This window comes from Dipodomys merriami, unplaced genomic scaffold, assembly GCF_024711535.1.
Source record: "Dipodomys merriami isolate MVZ:Mamm:240054 unplaced genomic scaffold, mDipMer1.0.p SCAF_21, whole genome shotgun sequence".
NCBI classification, from domain to species: Eukaryota; Metazoa; Chordata; class Mammalia; order Rodentia; family Heteromyidae; genus Dipodomys; species Dipodomys merriami.
Genome location: NW_027203493.1, coordinates 23,986,506 through 24,004,192, shown reverse-complemented (window position 1 = coordinate 24,004,192; position 17,687 = coordinate 23,986,506). Strand labels below are relative to the sequence as shown.

General features: G+C 35.2%; 1 protein-coding gene across 2 annotated transcripts in view; it reads left to right on the top strand.

Annotated features, from left to right (window-relative positions):
* Luzp2 (leucine zipper protein 2) overlaps positions 1–17,687 on the top strand; it is a 360,889-nt gene that overhangs the window by 161,858 nt on the left and 181,344 nt on the right. For both annotated transcript variants that reach the window (XM_070032711.1, XM_070032712.1), the window contains exons 4-5: positions 7,077–7,158; positions 10,846–10,908. In XM_070032711.1, the coding sequence (XP_069888812.1) occupies positions 7,077–7,158; positions 10,846–10,908 (145 nt within the window). The remainder of the gene's footprint in view (positions 1–7,076; positions 7,159–10,845; positions 10,909–17,687) is intronic.

Sequence of the window (17,687 nt, the reverse complement as noted above, 5' to 3'; positions counted from 1 at the left end):
AAAAGCAGTCCTGAGGGGCAAATTTATTGCCCTCAGTGCCCACATCAAGAGAATGGAGACAGACCAAGTAAATAATCTCATGTTGCAATTAAAACAGCTAGAAAAACAGGAAAAAATGGGACCTAAAGCTACTAGAAGAAGCCAGATAACCAAATTAAAAGCAGAGATTAACCAATTAGAAAATCAGAAAACCATAACCAAAATAAACCAAACAAAAAGCTGGTTCTTTGAAAAAATAAACAAAATTGATGGCCCATTGGCTAGATTAATTAAAAAAAGAAGAGAGGAAACCCATATTAATAGGATTAGGGATGCCACGGGAAACATCACCACACGTACCCAAGATATCCAAACAATTCTAACAGACTACTTTCAAAAGCTATACTCTCTAAAGGAAGAAAATCGGACAGAAATGGATGCATTTTTAGAGAAATACAAGTTGCCCAAACTGAGCAAAGAAGAAGTTAACCAATTAAATAAGCCAATATCCTATAATGAGATACAGGAAGCTATCAAAAGTCTTCCAACAAAAAAAAGCCCAGGACCAGATGGATTCACAGCAGAATTCTATAAGACCTTCAAACAAGAACTAATACCCATACTCCTCAAGCTCTTCAGAGAAACAGAGAAGGAAGGAGCTATCCCAAACTCATTCTACGAAGCCAATATCACACTCATCCCCAAACCAGGCAAAGACCCAACCAAAAAGGAGAATTACAGGCCAATCTCCTTGATGAACACAGATGCAAAGATCCTTAACAAGATTCTAGCTAACAGAATCCAGAAACACATAAAAAAAATAATTCACTATGACCAGGTAGGCTTCATCCCAGAGACACAGGGATGGTTTAACATACGTAAGTCAATAAATGTAATCCAACATATCAACAGAGCCAAGGTCAAGAATCACATGATTATCGCTACAGATGCAGAAAAGGCCTTTGACAAAATTCAACATTCATTCATGCTAAAAGCTCTGGAGAAAATAGGAATAGAAGGAACATTTCTAAAAACAATAAAAGCCATTTATGACAGACCAATAGCCAATATTATACTTAATGGGGAAAAGCTGCAACCAATTCTCCTAAAATCAGGAACAAGGCAAGGATGCCCACTGTCTCCACTCCTCTTCAATATAGTCCTAGAACCCTTAACCAGGGCAATAAGGCAAGAAAAAGACATTAAAGGGATCCGCATAGGGAAAGAAGAAGTTAAACTATCCCTTTTTGCAGACGACATGATACTATACCTCCACGATCCCAAAAACTCCATCCCCAAACTCTTAGAAATCATAAATCACTTCGGCAAAATAGCAGGATACAAAATAAACCCACAAAAATCAGTTGCCTTCCTATACACTGATAATGTACAGGAAGAGAGGGAAATAAAGGGAGCAACCCCATTCACAATAACCTCCCGAAAAATAAAATATTTAGGAATTAACCTAACCAAAGATGTAAAAGAACTATTTAATGAGAACTATAAAAAGTTAAAGAAAGAAATTGCAGAAGACACTAGGAAATGGAAAGACCTCCCATGCTCCTGGATAGGCCGACTTAATATAGTAAAGATGGTAATACTTCCAAAACTAATATACAAATTCAACGCAATTCCTATTAAAATCCCAATGACGTACATCACTGAAATACAGAAAACAGTCCAAAAATTCATATGGAACAACAAAAGACCTAGAATAGCCAAAACAATTCTAGGGGATAAAGACAATATGGGAGGGCTATCCATGACGAACTTCAAACTCTACTACAGAGCTATAATAACAAAGACAGCATGGTACTGGCACAAAAACAGACCCGAAGACCAATGGAACAGAATAGAAGATCCAGAAATAAACCCACAGGCCTACAGCCAGCTGATATTCGACAAAGGAGCCAAAGACATACAATGGAAGAAACACAGCCTCTTCAACCGCTGGTGCTGGGAAAACTGGGCAGCCACATGCAGAAAACTAAAAGTGGACCCCAGCCTATCACCATGCACCAACATCAACTCAAAATGGATTAAAGACCTTAACATTAAACCTGAATCTCTGAAACTACTGCAGGACAGAGTAGGAGAGACACTTGAACTAATAGGCACAGGAAGGAACTTCCTGAACAGAGTCCCAGGGTCACAACAAATTGGAGAGAGACTCGACAAATGGGACTACCTTAAAATAAAAAGCTTCTGCACAGATAAAGCTATCGCAACCAAGCTAGAAAGACAACCAACTAATTGGGAAAAAATATTTACCAGCAATATATCAGACAAGGGGTTAACATCCTGTATATACAGGGAACTCAAGAAACTAATCCCTCCCAAACCCAACAAACCAATTACTAAATGGGCAAGGGAACTAAAGAGGGACTTCTCAAATGAAGAAATAAAAATGGCAAAGAAACACATGAGGAAATGTTCATCATCCCTGGTGGTGAAGGAAATGCAAATAAAGACAACCCTGAGATACCACCTTACCCCAGTCAGAATGTCCCACATCCACAAATCAGCCAACGACAAATGCTGGAGGGGATGTGGAGAACGAGGAACGCTATTACACTGCTGGTGGGAATGTACACTCATACAACCACTTTGGAAAGCAGTCTGGAGGGTCCTTAGAAAGCTAAAGATTGACCTCCCTTACGACCCAGTCATACCACTTCTAGGCATCTACCCTGAACAACAGGAACCAATATACAAGGACACGTGCACCTCCATGTTTGTTGCAGCACTGTTCGCAATAGCTAGGATATGGAAACAACCTAGATGCCCCACCACAGATGAATGGATCCAAAAACTGTGGTATCTATACACAATGGAATATTATGCAGCCATTAGAAATGACAAAATAATGGCATTTGCAGGGAAATGGATGGAGCTAGAAGGAATCATGTTGAGTGAGGTAAGCCAAGAACGAAGAGACAAACAGTACATGGTCTCCCTGATAAGTGGATGATGAATCCAAAATGTTAGGTGATATGACAAAACTAACAGGACTTAAGAAACAAAGAACTCCCACTCATCTGGTTGAACCACTACTAAATATCCCCATGCTGCTGATCACATATATGGTATATAACATATGAGCACCGTTATATATTACAGACTGTGATAGACAATTTGCTCCAGGAAAGTTAGAATGAACTTGTGACTTTAAATGAGCATCATTATTCCACAATACTGTGAATTTCCAGAAATTAAGTAATCACTTAATCACAATCAAAAAAAAAAAAAAAAAAAAGAACCTTGGGGAAGGGAGGGAGGGAGGGGATGGTAGGGGGAAAACAATGGAGGGGGTAACAATGTTCAAGAGGAAGTGGAAGTGTACTCATTACCTCACTCATGTAACTGTAACCCTCTGTATAGTATCTTTACAATAAAAAAAAAAAAGAAACCGTGATTATATGACTTTGACGGGGATCAGTAAGATATATTACTAAATAGAGAAAAAGTAAATAATAATTTACAAAGATGATTGATATCTTAATATTAAATGGTAATTATTGTGAAATTTTAGCTATCTTCTATAAGGACAAAGAAGTACAATATGCTGTGGCTCTCTTGTAGATATAAATTAGCTCTCAAGTGTTACATTTTCCTCACATCCTTTGTCCTCAGGTCCCTGACATCTGGACTTTATAGTTTGCTCCCAATGGGCCATCCTTCTCTATGCGATGCTAAATAAGCTGAGTTGGCAACCAAAACAAAACTGCCTCAAATTGAGTATCACTGTTGAACCGTGTGAAAACTTTGAGAGGTTTTTGAAAGCCATGACTAGATTTAAATAACTTGGTGTATATGAGTTGGCCATAGACAGCTAAGTGGAGAGAAACATCCGAGTGTACTTCTGTCAAGACTGAGAGAAAAGTGCGTGCATAACACATACTGTCAGAAAGGTAGGTAGGTAGGTAGGTAGGTAGGTAGGTAGGTAGGTAGGTAGGTAGGTAGGTAGGTTGGTAGGTAGGTAGGTAGGTAGGTGGTAGGTAGGTAGGTAGATAGGTAGGTAGGTAGGTAGGTAGGTAGGCAGGTAGGTAGGTAGGTAGGTAGGTAGGTAGGTAGGTAGGTAGGCAGATATATAATCAGAGAGAAAACATGAATTGACTACATTTTTAGGATTATTTAGTATTCTGGATAGTATTCATAAAAGAGTCACAACATGATAGAGAGTTATAAAACTCCTCTGTTAAGGCTTAGAGGCTGTAACCAAAATTTTAACTCTATAAGTTATCAGGGTACCTGAAACATCTGAATAATTGTGTTGAGCAAAACAGGAATCAAACATTTTATTTTCTAAGATGGTTTGCGTGTGGTGATCTTGTTGTAGCATTGGACTCAATGAACTTCAGGAGTATTCTATGTAAATTAAAGAAATCCTGAAAGGAACACAACCTTTATTTGTGATGTTGCTGAAATGTAAATTTGTGATGTTGCTGAAATGTAAGTTTGTAACCACTTGGAATTGATGCTTTCTTAATACTGATTTTTTGCAAATATGTTTATATTTATAATTTGGGTTGGCAAAGGTATTAAACTGATGGTTATTAAGGTTTAGATAACATGAAAACCTTGGATAAAATTAATCATTAAAAAAACTGATAGGTGATAGAGGGTCATCCCTTATTTAGAACTAGAGATTAAGTTTAGTACTAGGAAGGGGTCTACATTAGTCAGAAACATTTTGGTGCAGAAACAAATTTGGAGTTATCGTCTATACAGTTATAAGCTGTGAGATACAAACTGTGGAAATATAGGGTTTCCTAAAGACCTAGACCACTGAACAAGTAAAAAAAAATTCTGGAAGGGATGAAGACATGTACAAACTGTGAGGACTATAATTCCTTTCAGCCTGATAGCTTTCTTCTGAAAAACATGACAATGTGCAGGATTTTCTACTCTTTCTGTTCCATCTGTCTGTTTCTCTCTCTCTCTATCTCTCTTACTCTGTTTCTTTTTGTCTCTATCTCCCTTCTCTCTGTCCCTAAGCATTGTTTTGTTCAAGACTAGTGTTCCATCATTTGAATTATAGTTACACTTCCAGGTTTTTGATGGTGAATTTAAGATTGAAGTCTCATAGATTTTCCTGCTTGGGCTGGCTTCAAACTGTAATCCTCAGATTTCAGCCTCTTTTGTAGTTAGGATTACAGGTATGATCCATTGGCACCTGGCTTACTTTCTAATTTTTACTAATTCATTTTGATCTCTATTTTCTGGCTTTTTTCTTGCAATGTCTCTAGATGTTATTATGAGGGATTAAAACAAACAAATATATAGTTTAACTATCAAAATGTTTATGTTATTTCAAAATGTTTAATTACTATTTAATAATATATTTAGCTGTTTAGTGATATGTTTAGTGATATGTTTAGCTGTTTTATCATAAAAATATAATCACAATAACATATCATTATAACTCTTTTAGTTGGAAATAAAACTTAATTGCATTTAAGTCAGTGATTGTAGAAAACTCCTTCCTTCTTTTCTTTTTGTCCCCCCCTTTCCTTTTTTTCCCTCTCAAATAGCTAATATATGACTTTGTGGACTTCAAGCACACAAAAACAGGACATAAATCTATCACAGCATTATGCATTGGTTTATTAAGTTTAATATACTAGTGTAGCTTAATGTGAATCTTATAAAGATGCTGTGAGCATTATAAATCAAATATATGTACAAACACATACATACACATATACATATAGATATACAATGTAAATCTTAGAGTTTAATATATTTAATATATTATAATACTACTATATATTATATTCATTTACATTATATTATATAATGACCCAAATGTACTTTGTGAAAAGTATTGAAATGAATAGTGTAATCTGAGTTTTGAGTGTTCATATAGGAAGCCAGTCTGATTAGTGAAATCATAATGAGTCTATAGAGAAAAGTATAACTTAACAACCACTTTGAGTAAAACATATTATTCAAGCACGAATGAGTCATTGAAGGGCCAACATGAGTATAATTATATTAAAATTTTTGTGACTGCATTTTGCTTTATTAAATAAAGTCCAACTTGATTCAGATAAGCACTTAAATACTTAAACTCTTGAATGTTAAGATAAAGAAGATAAAGAAATTCCTAGAGTTCAAAATCAAGGAGCAACTTTAAGACCTGATACATGTAAAAACTGCTGTTTTTATGTACATGATGGTCAAAGTTTGAATATAGAGTGCTGGTGATTTGGTTGCAATAGTCTAACATTTGTTCTATAACTTTTCTGAACATTATGCCCTTATTTTTTTCTATGTCATCTAAAATGGACTGCAAGATCACAGCATATTTTTATCACTATGCCCAGTTTATGGATGAAGAAACTGAGTATGAAGGAGTTTGTTCTTTGCTCAAGTTATCAGAGCTAGTACTTTTTCAATTAATTAACAGTTTTAAACTAGTTTAGGTCAGTAAAACTAGAAAAAGTTCCTGTTTCATTCTTGGTGCATTCTTCCCCAAGAAGAATGCAAATGTGTGAATATATTTCTATTTCAAACTAGGAGGCAGTTTTTGTATGCTAATGAGCTTGAGACACATTGTCTATGTATACAAGGTCATGTGTTTCCTATAGAATGCCCCTTTAATCAGGAAACCATTGTTAGAAATGCTTCTTTTCCTTTTAAATTGTTTATAAAGTTCTCATGCATTGTAAAGGGTGTTTAAAACACCACAGTATAGAATTAATCAGTTAGGAGCACCAGAAGAAAAATTATTTTGTTCTATCAGCAACACTATGCTGACATCTTCTAACCAGCATGTTCACTCACATTCTGGCATGCTGTCAGTGAAATTAGCTTTTAAACTTGAATTAATGTATTGATTTGACTTAACACATTATGTAGCTCACAAATGACTCACACAGTGGAGTTCTTATAAAAAATGATAGCAAGGCAAGTTTAGTACAACTGGATTTTAATATTTTCTTGTGAGAGAGAGCCCATATCCTATTTGTGTACTTTTAGCTCTATAATATTCGAGTAACTTGTTTCCTAAATGTAGGTAGCGAGCCAAACTTCCTCTTATAATGTATACAGGAAATAACTGTATCTTCATTTTTCTGTCTGTTTTATACTAGAGAAGAAATGAAGTCTCTCCAGGAAGCACTACAAAGTCAACTTAAAGAAACATCAGAGAAAGCTGAGAAACACCAAGCTACTGTAAGTGCATTGTGTTCTTTATGCAATTATTTTGGAGCTGGAAAATCTTTTTTCAATCAATATGGAAAATTGCTCCTATGTAAAGTAAAAATGAAAGCAGAATGAAAAAGTATCAGTTATGACAATACTGATTTGGTTATTACATATCCTGAGCAAATATTTATGTCACATTTAATCCTCAGGAGTCATCTAGTTTTCAATAAATGGTTCACCAATAGGCAGAGTACATAAAGGATGCTGCCTCTCTAAGCATCTTGGCTTTTTGGAGATTGTAATAAAATTGCATTGAAATTAAATTGAACTCTGCTGTTCTCTAAGCTACACTCATAACTACTGAATATAATATTTTAAGGGCAGGGTTATGCCATCTTTACTATTCAATAATTTACATTGACAATATCAATAATACACCCCTACAAAGTTAAGGGTTGAGCTACTCTGCAGATCTTTTTCAAAACAATGTTTCCTTTTCTGTCCTTTTTCAGCTCCTTCAATAAGTATTTACCAAAAGCAGAAACTAAAGCATCTGAGGAAATTCTATCCATAGACTTCTGCTCTATTTTTCAGGTCCACCTTTGGCCCACGTTCAGGGATTGGCCCTTATATATCTGTTTCTAGAACAGGAATTTGATTTAAAGCCTATTTGGTTCCTAAAAGAAGTGATGTTTCACAAAGGCCAACAGATCTTGAGAATGCTACTATTGATAATGAAATGAATGTTATCTTGTAATTTCCAGAGCCCAGATAGAATCAATAGATCTTTTTAAAAAATATGACATGCTCAAAATATTTGTTCATATATATATATAAATATATATGACACCTAATATGCATGTATAGAATGTGTTTATTTTCTATTTTATTTGCATCAAGTAGCATGTTTTCAAAGACAAATTTCTTACTACTGAAATTATTTCATACAAATTTTGGTATATAATCATGCAGAAAACTGATTTTTCTTCCAATATGAAAAGTTTAAGCTAATTTAGCATTGAATAACTACGTATTTCTTTACTTTTATCAATGACTAATTGAATATTTTCTGTTTCAAATACTATAAATATAAATGAATTTAGGGTTAAAATAAAGAACAGCTAAATTATAATTTCTCACTCTCTCTAAAGAGAAATATTTTACTTTGATTCCACAAGCATTTTGTTCAATTTCACATTAAGGACAGGTAATTCCTAAGCTGCCTCTGATTACACTTTGGATTTTTATTCCTTTTCCATAAAGATTAAAAAACACAATTCTGTTAAAAATATATTATTGATGCTATGAGTTATAGTGGTACTTTTGCTTATTAAAACATAAAAAAGAAAGATGATGCATATTTGAATAAATTATAAATCAGCAAATATTTCTTGATCTAATTCTGTTTATTCAAGCATTGCAAGAGACATGAGCGTTTGTTTTTATCCCTAAGCTAGTAATGGAGGGGAATATCTTTCAGCACTGTGTTCCTCATGGGAAACCCTAGAACACAGCAAAGAAAAATAAACTTTCAAGTCTAACAAAACAATTAAGAATATTAATGACCAGTGGATGCTTTTAGCTATTCTTATTTTTTGTGGCTTAATTTATGCTAAGTAACATAAAAATAAGTCAAAGCGAGACCCAACCTTAAAGTTTTTATTACCATTAAGAACAAAATGCCCCTGTTCTTCTATTCTTTATTTGTCTATAAATAAATACTATTTTCTGTCTAGGAGAATTATTTCATAACTAGCTGCTACGAATATTTAAACTAAGGTTGTTAAAATCTGCTGGAATTCTAAACCAGTATTCTCAAAATCATAATATTTTTACATATTCTGAATATAGTGTATGTAATAAATATTAAGTGCTGCATTCACAAGTTTTTGTGTCTGTATTTAACATTTAAAGAATTAAATACCTATATGCACCAATATAATAGCAGGATATGTATCCATGACAGAGTAAGCTATTAATAAAATTAATGCTTCAAGTAGTTCATAGCTTAAAGACAAATCTGTAATCTAAAAAAATTTCTAGGTTTAATAAATGATTAGGTAGAAATGGGCAAAACCATCTTATATGGGAGGCATATAGATATTTAATTTCAAAATGACATTTAATACTTTCATGTAATATCATTGTTAATCAACAAATACCAACTCTGTACACAATGAGGTAATGAGTGTGTAGAATATTTGTCAGATACCTATGATGTCAAGCTTTCTTTGTGAAGTAATATGGTTAATATATAGACACCGTAATTCTTCTCAGTCATCTCATGGCTTTTCATCATCAAAATTGGTTGGTGTTTTTTTGTAGCATATTAAGGTAAGATATGTCCTTATGGTTCAGCAAGGTGTGGGCATTAATAGGGTCTGTAAGGCTTTCAGTGAACCTTTAGCAAAGTCCTTAGGAAGGTCCAGGCACCTGTGGCTCATATCTGTGACCCTAGCTGTTCACGATGTTGAGTTTCTTATTGTCCATAAACTACTCAGAAAAATCCTGTGGCTCAAGTGGTAGAGTGCTAATCTTTTTTTTTTTTTTCCATTGTGAAAATACCGTACAGAGGGGTTGCAATTACATGGGCAAGATAACGAGTACATTACTTATCAAGCATTGTTACCTCCTCCTTTGTTTCTCCTTCCCATGAGTGCTAGCCTTGAGCAAAAAGATACTCAGGGACAGTGCCCAGGCCCTGAGTTCAAGTCCCAGGACCAGCAAAAAAAAAAAAAAAATCCAGAACAACCAGGTATTTCTGCACCTCCACTCACCCATCAACACAAACAAACATGTGCATGCATACACACACACACACACACACACACACACACACACACACACACACACACAATTGGAATAATAATTATGGAAACAGAAAGATTGCACAATGAAGGGGGAAAAGTGTTAAGATTTATATGGATTAGTATCTAAATTGCTCCTATTTTGGGGGAAAAAACATGTCTTTTTCTCAAGCTTGGCCATCTGCTAAACTTATATGAGAACATTTTAGGAACAGGTATTACTATACTACACCTTAGAATCTATTTTATTCCTAAGCCTTGAATTTCAGGACCTAAGTACTGTCCCTGAGGTTTTATGCTCAAGACTAGTTCTACCAGTTTGGTCACAACTCCACTTCTAACTTTTTACTTTTTCCTTTGTTGTTGTTGCTTTTTTTAAATGCATTTTTGTTGTAAAAATACTGTATAGTGGGGTTACAGTTACATGAGCAAGGTAATGAGTACATTTCCTATCAAGCATTGTTGCCTCTCCTTTGTTTTTCCCCTACCATCCCTTCTCTCTCACCTCCACTCCCCACCAGCCCCCACCTAAATTGTAAAGTTTATTTCATTGTTACAATGGGCCAACCTATATCCCTATTTAAGCATTTTCCCTTCCCCTCTCCAAATTAGAGAAGATGCAGGGCACTGTATTTTTCTTTCTTGCTATTGTTTCTAACGTATTTATAATGTACCATGTGATTTTTGTTTGTTTGTTTTTTTGTATGTTCCTCCCCTACAGTATTTTTTTTTTTTTTTGGTGGTTAATTGGAGATAATAGTCTCAAGGACTTTTCTTCCCAGGCTGGCCTTGAGTAGTGAATCTCAGATCTCAGACTCCTGAGTAGCTAGAACTATATAATAAAAAAATATAAAAGACATAGAAAAAAGCTTAGAATGTATTTACATAATATTCTGTTTATTTTCAGATTAATTTTTTAAAGACTGAAGTGGAAAGGAAAAGCAAAATGATCCGAGACCTCCAGAATGAGGTAAGATTTGTACCTCAGGAGATACGGAGAATACACACAATTGAACACACAAAATTTCAATAAGATTGGAGTATTTATCACAGGCTAACATGACATCCAATTACAGACTAATGGAGAGGAAATGAAAGGCTGAGAATTGCACACACACACACACACACACACACACACACACTAACATTATAATACTAAAGTTCTTCCTTTTTTAACTCCTGTAGTTATATTCTTCTTGGGCATATATCCTCAAAGATCCTGACAAGGAAAACTAGCTGTAATTGTCTGCATGCTGTCAAGATACAATCTAGATTGTAAAATGTATTTAGGGCATAATCAAGCCATAACTGCTTTCATGGTAACCATAAACATGGAAGGAAACTATTATATAAAATGTGCTTTCTCAGGGCCTCCTATTTACTCAGTGAGCACTCTTTATCTCTGAACAAATCTTCCAGCCCCATTTTTAACTCATTATTTTTGAGATAAAGATTTACTTGTTTTTGAAGGCTTGGTCCTGGGCTCTTGATATACCTGTTTTATGCATCTCATCATTCATGAGATGATAGAGTGGACATGGTATCCAACTTCCATCTGCTCACAAGAATTCTCACAGATTTTATTGCCTAGGCTGGCCTGGAACTGTGACCTCTGAATCTCACCCTCCACACAATTTGAGATGACAGGTAGTTGCTACCCTTCATGGATTGAGTATGGGCTGACACACTTTTCTGTCTACATAGTATCCAACTTCCATCTGCTCACAAGGATTCTCACAGATTTTATTGCCTGGGCTGGTCTGGAACTGGGACCTCTGAATCTCACCCTCCACACAATTTAAGATGACAGGTAGTTGCCACCCTGCATGGGTTGAGTATGGGCTAACACACTTTTCTGTCTAAACTGGCCTCGAACTGTGATCCTCCCATTCTCAGTGTCCCACATAACTAAGATTACAGGCAGGAGCTGCATATTCCTGACTGTAATGATAGTATTTCCGTTAATTTTTGTATTTCCTATTTCCACCTTTTTCATCTGTATTGGATGCAATTAGTTAAACCAACACTATTTTATACTCAAAATCTCTGTGATTAGTCCCATTCTTTCACCTGCTTCTTTTGCTCCTGAATCTCAGGACTCATTGTAATTCTGATCTACTAATCTGCCACTTCAATCGCCAGCTATAAAGCTACTTAATCTTTTCATTTAGTGTTTTATTGTCATTTAAAGAAGTTGGTGGAAGAAAAACATTGCCAGAAATGAAGTCACTGGTCTATATGCAGATTTTAGGTATTTACAAAAATCCATTGATTGGTACATGGGGATAGGAAGATTAGTAAATCATGTACTATTAGAGGAATTGTAGGAATGATTTGTTTTTGGTTATGGCAAAATACATCCCTTGGTCAGAAAGTATTACTAGACTATATAGAGACCTCATGTAATCACTAGGAGAAACAGGAATGTAGCTTGGATGCTAGCTCTTAGCAGTAAAAGTCTATTAGCACATTTCTAGCTTTATCTCAAGGACAGATGATCTCTGCCAGAATCTAGAAGCTAGCAACCTACAAGTCCTCTCCAAACCTGCAGCATCCTCTACCACATACCACTACACCCAAAACATAGCGTGTCTTCTTATCTAACATGTTTCTGTATCCATATATAGCAAGGATCATGCCTACTTAGCTGAGAGAAAGTCATTTTCTATCCTATACCTGCAATGATTTTTTAAAAATTTATTTCTGTGATTTGTTTCTGTGATCTTTGTCTCTCTACAGTTTTTTTTAATGGAAGTATGGAATTCAAGAATACTTTCCTAATGTAGAAACAAAAGCTTTTGTCAATAAAATACTATAGCACATGGCCAGCAGTTTAAGTTTCCAATAGGTGATCACTGAAGAAGAATGTGGAACAGTCTGAGACCAATCCAGAATTCAGTATTTTCTGTTATAACACCACATGTGGACGTGGTGTCTTACCCATCTTTATGTGGTGATCTTAGCTGTTTGTCTTGTATGTTTCCTCAACTGGATGCAGACTCTTGAATAAAAACCTTACTTTCCATATGTGTCATAATCCACTGATTTCACACAATAATCCACAGCTAGGAGTTTGTGAAAATACATTAGCACCACATTTAAATCTGTTCTTAACAAAATGCTTTAATTGAATTGAAGATATCTGAATACTACTTCCAGATTTGGAGATCAAATTTGATTTACTAATTTATTGTTTCTCTGATAAGGTTGTTTAGAAACAAAATAATATATAATCCCTGGCATTAAGATTTATATGACAATTCTAAAGTGATAGCAGTAACACAGTGTATTATCTGTGTGTGTGTGTGTGTGTGTATGTTTATTTGCATATGTGTACCTTCCCAGGAAGGAAAGGATAAGGTCTAGATTCTTTGAAGGAGTTTTAAGACTGATACAAAAACAAAATATGAGTCAGTAATCACTGAAATGGAGGAAATGGTTGAAATTGTGTGTGTGTGTGTGTGTGTGTGTGTGTGTGTGTGTGTGTGTGTGTGTGTGTGTGTGTGTGTGTGTGTGTGTGAGTGCCAGTCTGGAGACATTAACTTGGGGGCCTGGCCACTGTCTCTAAGCATTTTCTTTTGGTACAAGACTAACGTTCTACTACTTAAACCACAACCAGCTTTGGGGTAGTTAATTATATATAAGGCTCTCATGAATTTTCCTTCCTGGGCTGACTTTGGTCTACTATACTCAGATCTCTTACCTGAGTATCTAGGATTATAGGTGTGAACACCCAGTGCCTGGCTCAAAACTCCAGTACATTTTAAGAAGAATGAGTATTTTGGTTCAATTCTTTGTAACTGTAAATCTCTTTAAGGTGAATTATTCCATCTTCTTGTCTCAGACACACTGAAAAGTGAAAAGGATGGGCAGTTTCGTAATGTGATAGAATGCTTCAGGTCATCATTTTGACAATGGATTCTCTTGCCTGCTTGCAGATGGATGGGCCTAAGAATTTGTGTCAAATATGTGTTAAGCCCAGAGCATGCTCAATATATTTTAAAAATGATTTTATCACAACATTTCCATTTGGTTCCTGGTGATTTTTCTCTCTTAAGAAGTGATGCCTAGGAACTTTTTTTTAATTGTGAAAATACCATGCAGAGGGGTTACAATTACATGGGCTAGGTAATGAGTACATTTCTTATCAAGCATTGTTGCCTCCTCTTTTGCTTCCCCTTCCCATCCCTTCCTATCTCCCACCCTCCCTCCCTCCTCCCTCCCCACCCTGCACCCAAGCTGTAAAGTTCTATACAGCTTATCATTCTGATTTATTATTACACCTAAAATACTTACTATTACCAGTCCATATGAGCTTCTAAGGCTATTTTTTGAAATACCAAAGACACAGTGGCTTAATATGTAAGAAAGTTACTCTCCTATACTTCTGTATGGGAGAGGTCCGAAATCACCATCAATAAGGCCGTTCTCTCTCCTCTACTAGCTGAAAAACAATCCTCTTTACTTCTTTCTGTCTCTCTACTATGGTATTCATAGGTCTTCAGTGGCATCCTCTGATCTCTGTTTCTGTCATCATATGGTTCCACTCCTTTTTTATTTTTTCCTGATCTTTTTTTTTTATTGTGAAAATACTGTACCGAGGAGTTACAATTACATGGGCAAGATAATGAGTACATTTCTTATCAAGCATGGTAGCCTCCTCCTTTGTTTCCCTTCCCTTCCTTTCCCATCCGCCCCCTGTCCCTCCACCCAATCCTCCCCGCTCCCCCCACCCCCCCACCAAAGTTATAAAGTTCGTTTTCCACATAACGACTTGTACATCTCATTGTTGCAATGGGTCCACCTGTATCCCTATTTAAACAATTTGTTTTTTCCCTTCCCCTCCACAAATTATAACAACATCAAATACAGTGAGAGCAGGGGTTATACTGTGGGGGAGGGACATACAAAGCAACAAAGAAATCATCTTATAAATGTGTTAGAAGCAATTGCATGAAAGAAAAAAAAACATTTGAATACATATCTTACGGTTAATTTCCCTAACATCACCTTATCTGACCTTTTCTGCTTGACTCAGATATATACTATTGCAAATAAGGGAAAGAAACCATGGGACCTATGTTTCTTTGGGCCTGGCTTACTTCACTTAATATAATTTTTTCCAGGTCTTTCCATTTCCTAACAAATGGAGCAATGTCATTCTTTCTGATGGAGGCACAGAATTCCATTGTGTATATATACCACATTTTCTTGATCCATTCATCTACTGAGGGGCATCTGGGTTGGTTCCATATCTTAGCCATTGTAAATAGTGCTGCAACAAACATTGCCATGCTGGTCTTGTTTGTAAACATATGGGTAAATGCCCAAAAGTGGGATTGCTGGGTCAGGTTTCACTCCTTATATAGACAATAGTTCTTCATTTGTGATCCATCAAGGCTATGATGATATTCCCACATGTACAAAGGTTCTATTTGTGAATGAATTTGCATTTGAAGGAGCCAACTAGACATGAATGTGAAGGAATGTTCGTCCACCAATTCTTTCATCAGTGGCATTTTCTACATTACTCAAAAAGAAAAGAAGTTTTTTTTTTAATGGGAAAAGGAAAAAAAAATCTATGTAGTCTAAGTTTGTCATGAAAATGTTACATTATAGCTCACTTAGAAATATATCAATGAATTATTTTAACATTTATCCATTTCTACAATGAACACATTGCTTGATTCACAATATCATCTCAACATTCTACTAAATTCTAGAAAGGCAAAAATGCATCTAAATATGAATTATACAAAACAGACTCTGATCATAAAAATGTATTCAACATTTAATAATAGATGAGATCTTTGACATACACAATATAAAATAATTACAAAATGACACAGAGTAAGTGCCATATCACAGGGATTAAAATAAGCTTTTTAGAACATCATGTCACAAAGATGCTAATAAGGACAGCAACCTATTCAGGTGTATTGGGTATTAAAGGCTTGGTCTTGCCTGTTAAAAGAATTAAAATTTATGACTACTCACTCACAACCAAGAAAGCAAACACATACACAAAACGTTGATACTTCGTAAGTTGCGTATAGGTGAAAAAGAGTTTCTTTCTTTATTTCTTTTCCTTCCTTCCTTCTTTCCTTCCTTCCTTTCTTCCTTCCTTCCTTCCTTCCTTCCTTCCTTCCTTCCTTCCTTCCTTCCTTCTTTCTTTCTTTCTTTCTATCTTTCTTTCTTTCTTTCTTTCTTACTTTCTTTCTTCCTTCATTTTTTTTTCTTTTCAGTCAAGGGACTTGAATTCAGAACTCTGAGCCTGGGCATTGTCCCTGAGATCTTTTGCTCAAGGCTAGCACTCTACCAATTTGAGCCACAAGGTCATTTCTGATTTTCTGGTTGTTAATTAGAGATAAGAATCTCATAGACTTTCCAGCTCAGGCTGGCAAAAGAGATAGTTATTTTTTTGTTTTTTGGTTTTTGGTTTTAATTGTGAGGAATGAAGTTAATTTTGGTGTTTCCTTGTAGCTGAGTCCAATGTCAAGCCAATTTATTGCAAAGAATTTGTTTGTAAATCCCCAAATCAAAGCTATACATACCTGTTACAAGAAGGTTCGGGGAAGCTGATCTGACTGATAAAATCAAAGTGAAATTATATAGAATATATATATATATATATACATACATATATATTCATATCCATTCTTGGGGCTTGAACTCAGGGCCTGGCCTCTGGGCTCAAGGTTAGCACTCTACCACTTGAGCCACAAAGCCATTTCTAGCTTTTTCTGTTTATGTGGTTCTGAGGAATCGATCCCATGACTTCATGCATGCAAGACAAGCACTCTACCATTAAACCAGATTCCTAGCCAGAAAAATTAATTTTAAAAAAGCACTTCTGTGATATACAAGTTTATCAACAACCTTTCTCATGATATTTTTCCCTGGACTATCAGAAGTGAGCCAAGGTAGTTGTCTGATGGATGCTTACAGAATCTACTTCAGATTCTGTTCTACTTATCATTCGAACATGTTAATTCTACTGAGTATTTTCCTGCTTAAAAATGCTGTCTAGATACCTACAACATGCAGAATCTTAGAAATCACTTATTTTCCTTTTTTCCACTCTGGAGTAGCTAGTGATCTTTTCTGTATTCTTTATTCTTGCATACTTTTTGGAAATTATTTCATATGTTTTATGTATTTTTAAGTGCCTCTAATTTAATATGCAAGAAAACTTGTATAAGACATTTGACAAATATTAGACTTAAAAAAATGAAAACAGTTCTCATCACCCTAATGGTTGTTATTGGTTTCTAAGGTAAATTAATTCATCAATAAATTGTGCTAAACATGACTAAACATTTGCTTAATAATAGTCTTAAAAAAATAAGCCAAATGCTAAGCATTCATGGCTCATGCCTCTAATTTAATCTACTCAGGAGGCTGAGAATCACAGTTCAAAGCCAGACTCTTCAATTAGTTACCAAAAAAAAAAAAAGCTTTCAGTGGTGCAAGGTACAAATGATAGAGCACTAACTTTAAGCAAAAAATAAAAAGTGATAAAGCACTAACTTTGAGCAAGGAAAACTCCCAGGCCCTAAATTCCATCCCTAAGACCAGCACCAGAAAATTAGCTAATTAATTAATTAAAACAGCTAAAAATTCCATAAATAAAAATACCTAGGTAAAATGTGACTGTCTCATTCAACTCTATGATCATGTGTAATATTTCGAAGTATTTCTTTGCACAAATTTGGCTAACAAACTTATCTACCTAAATCATTTATTTTC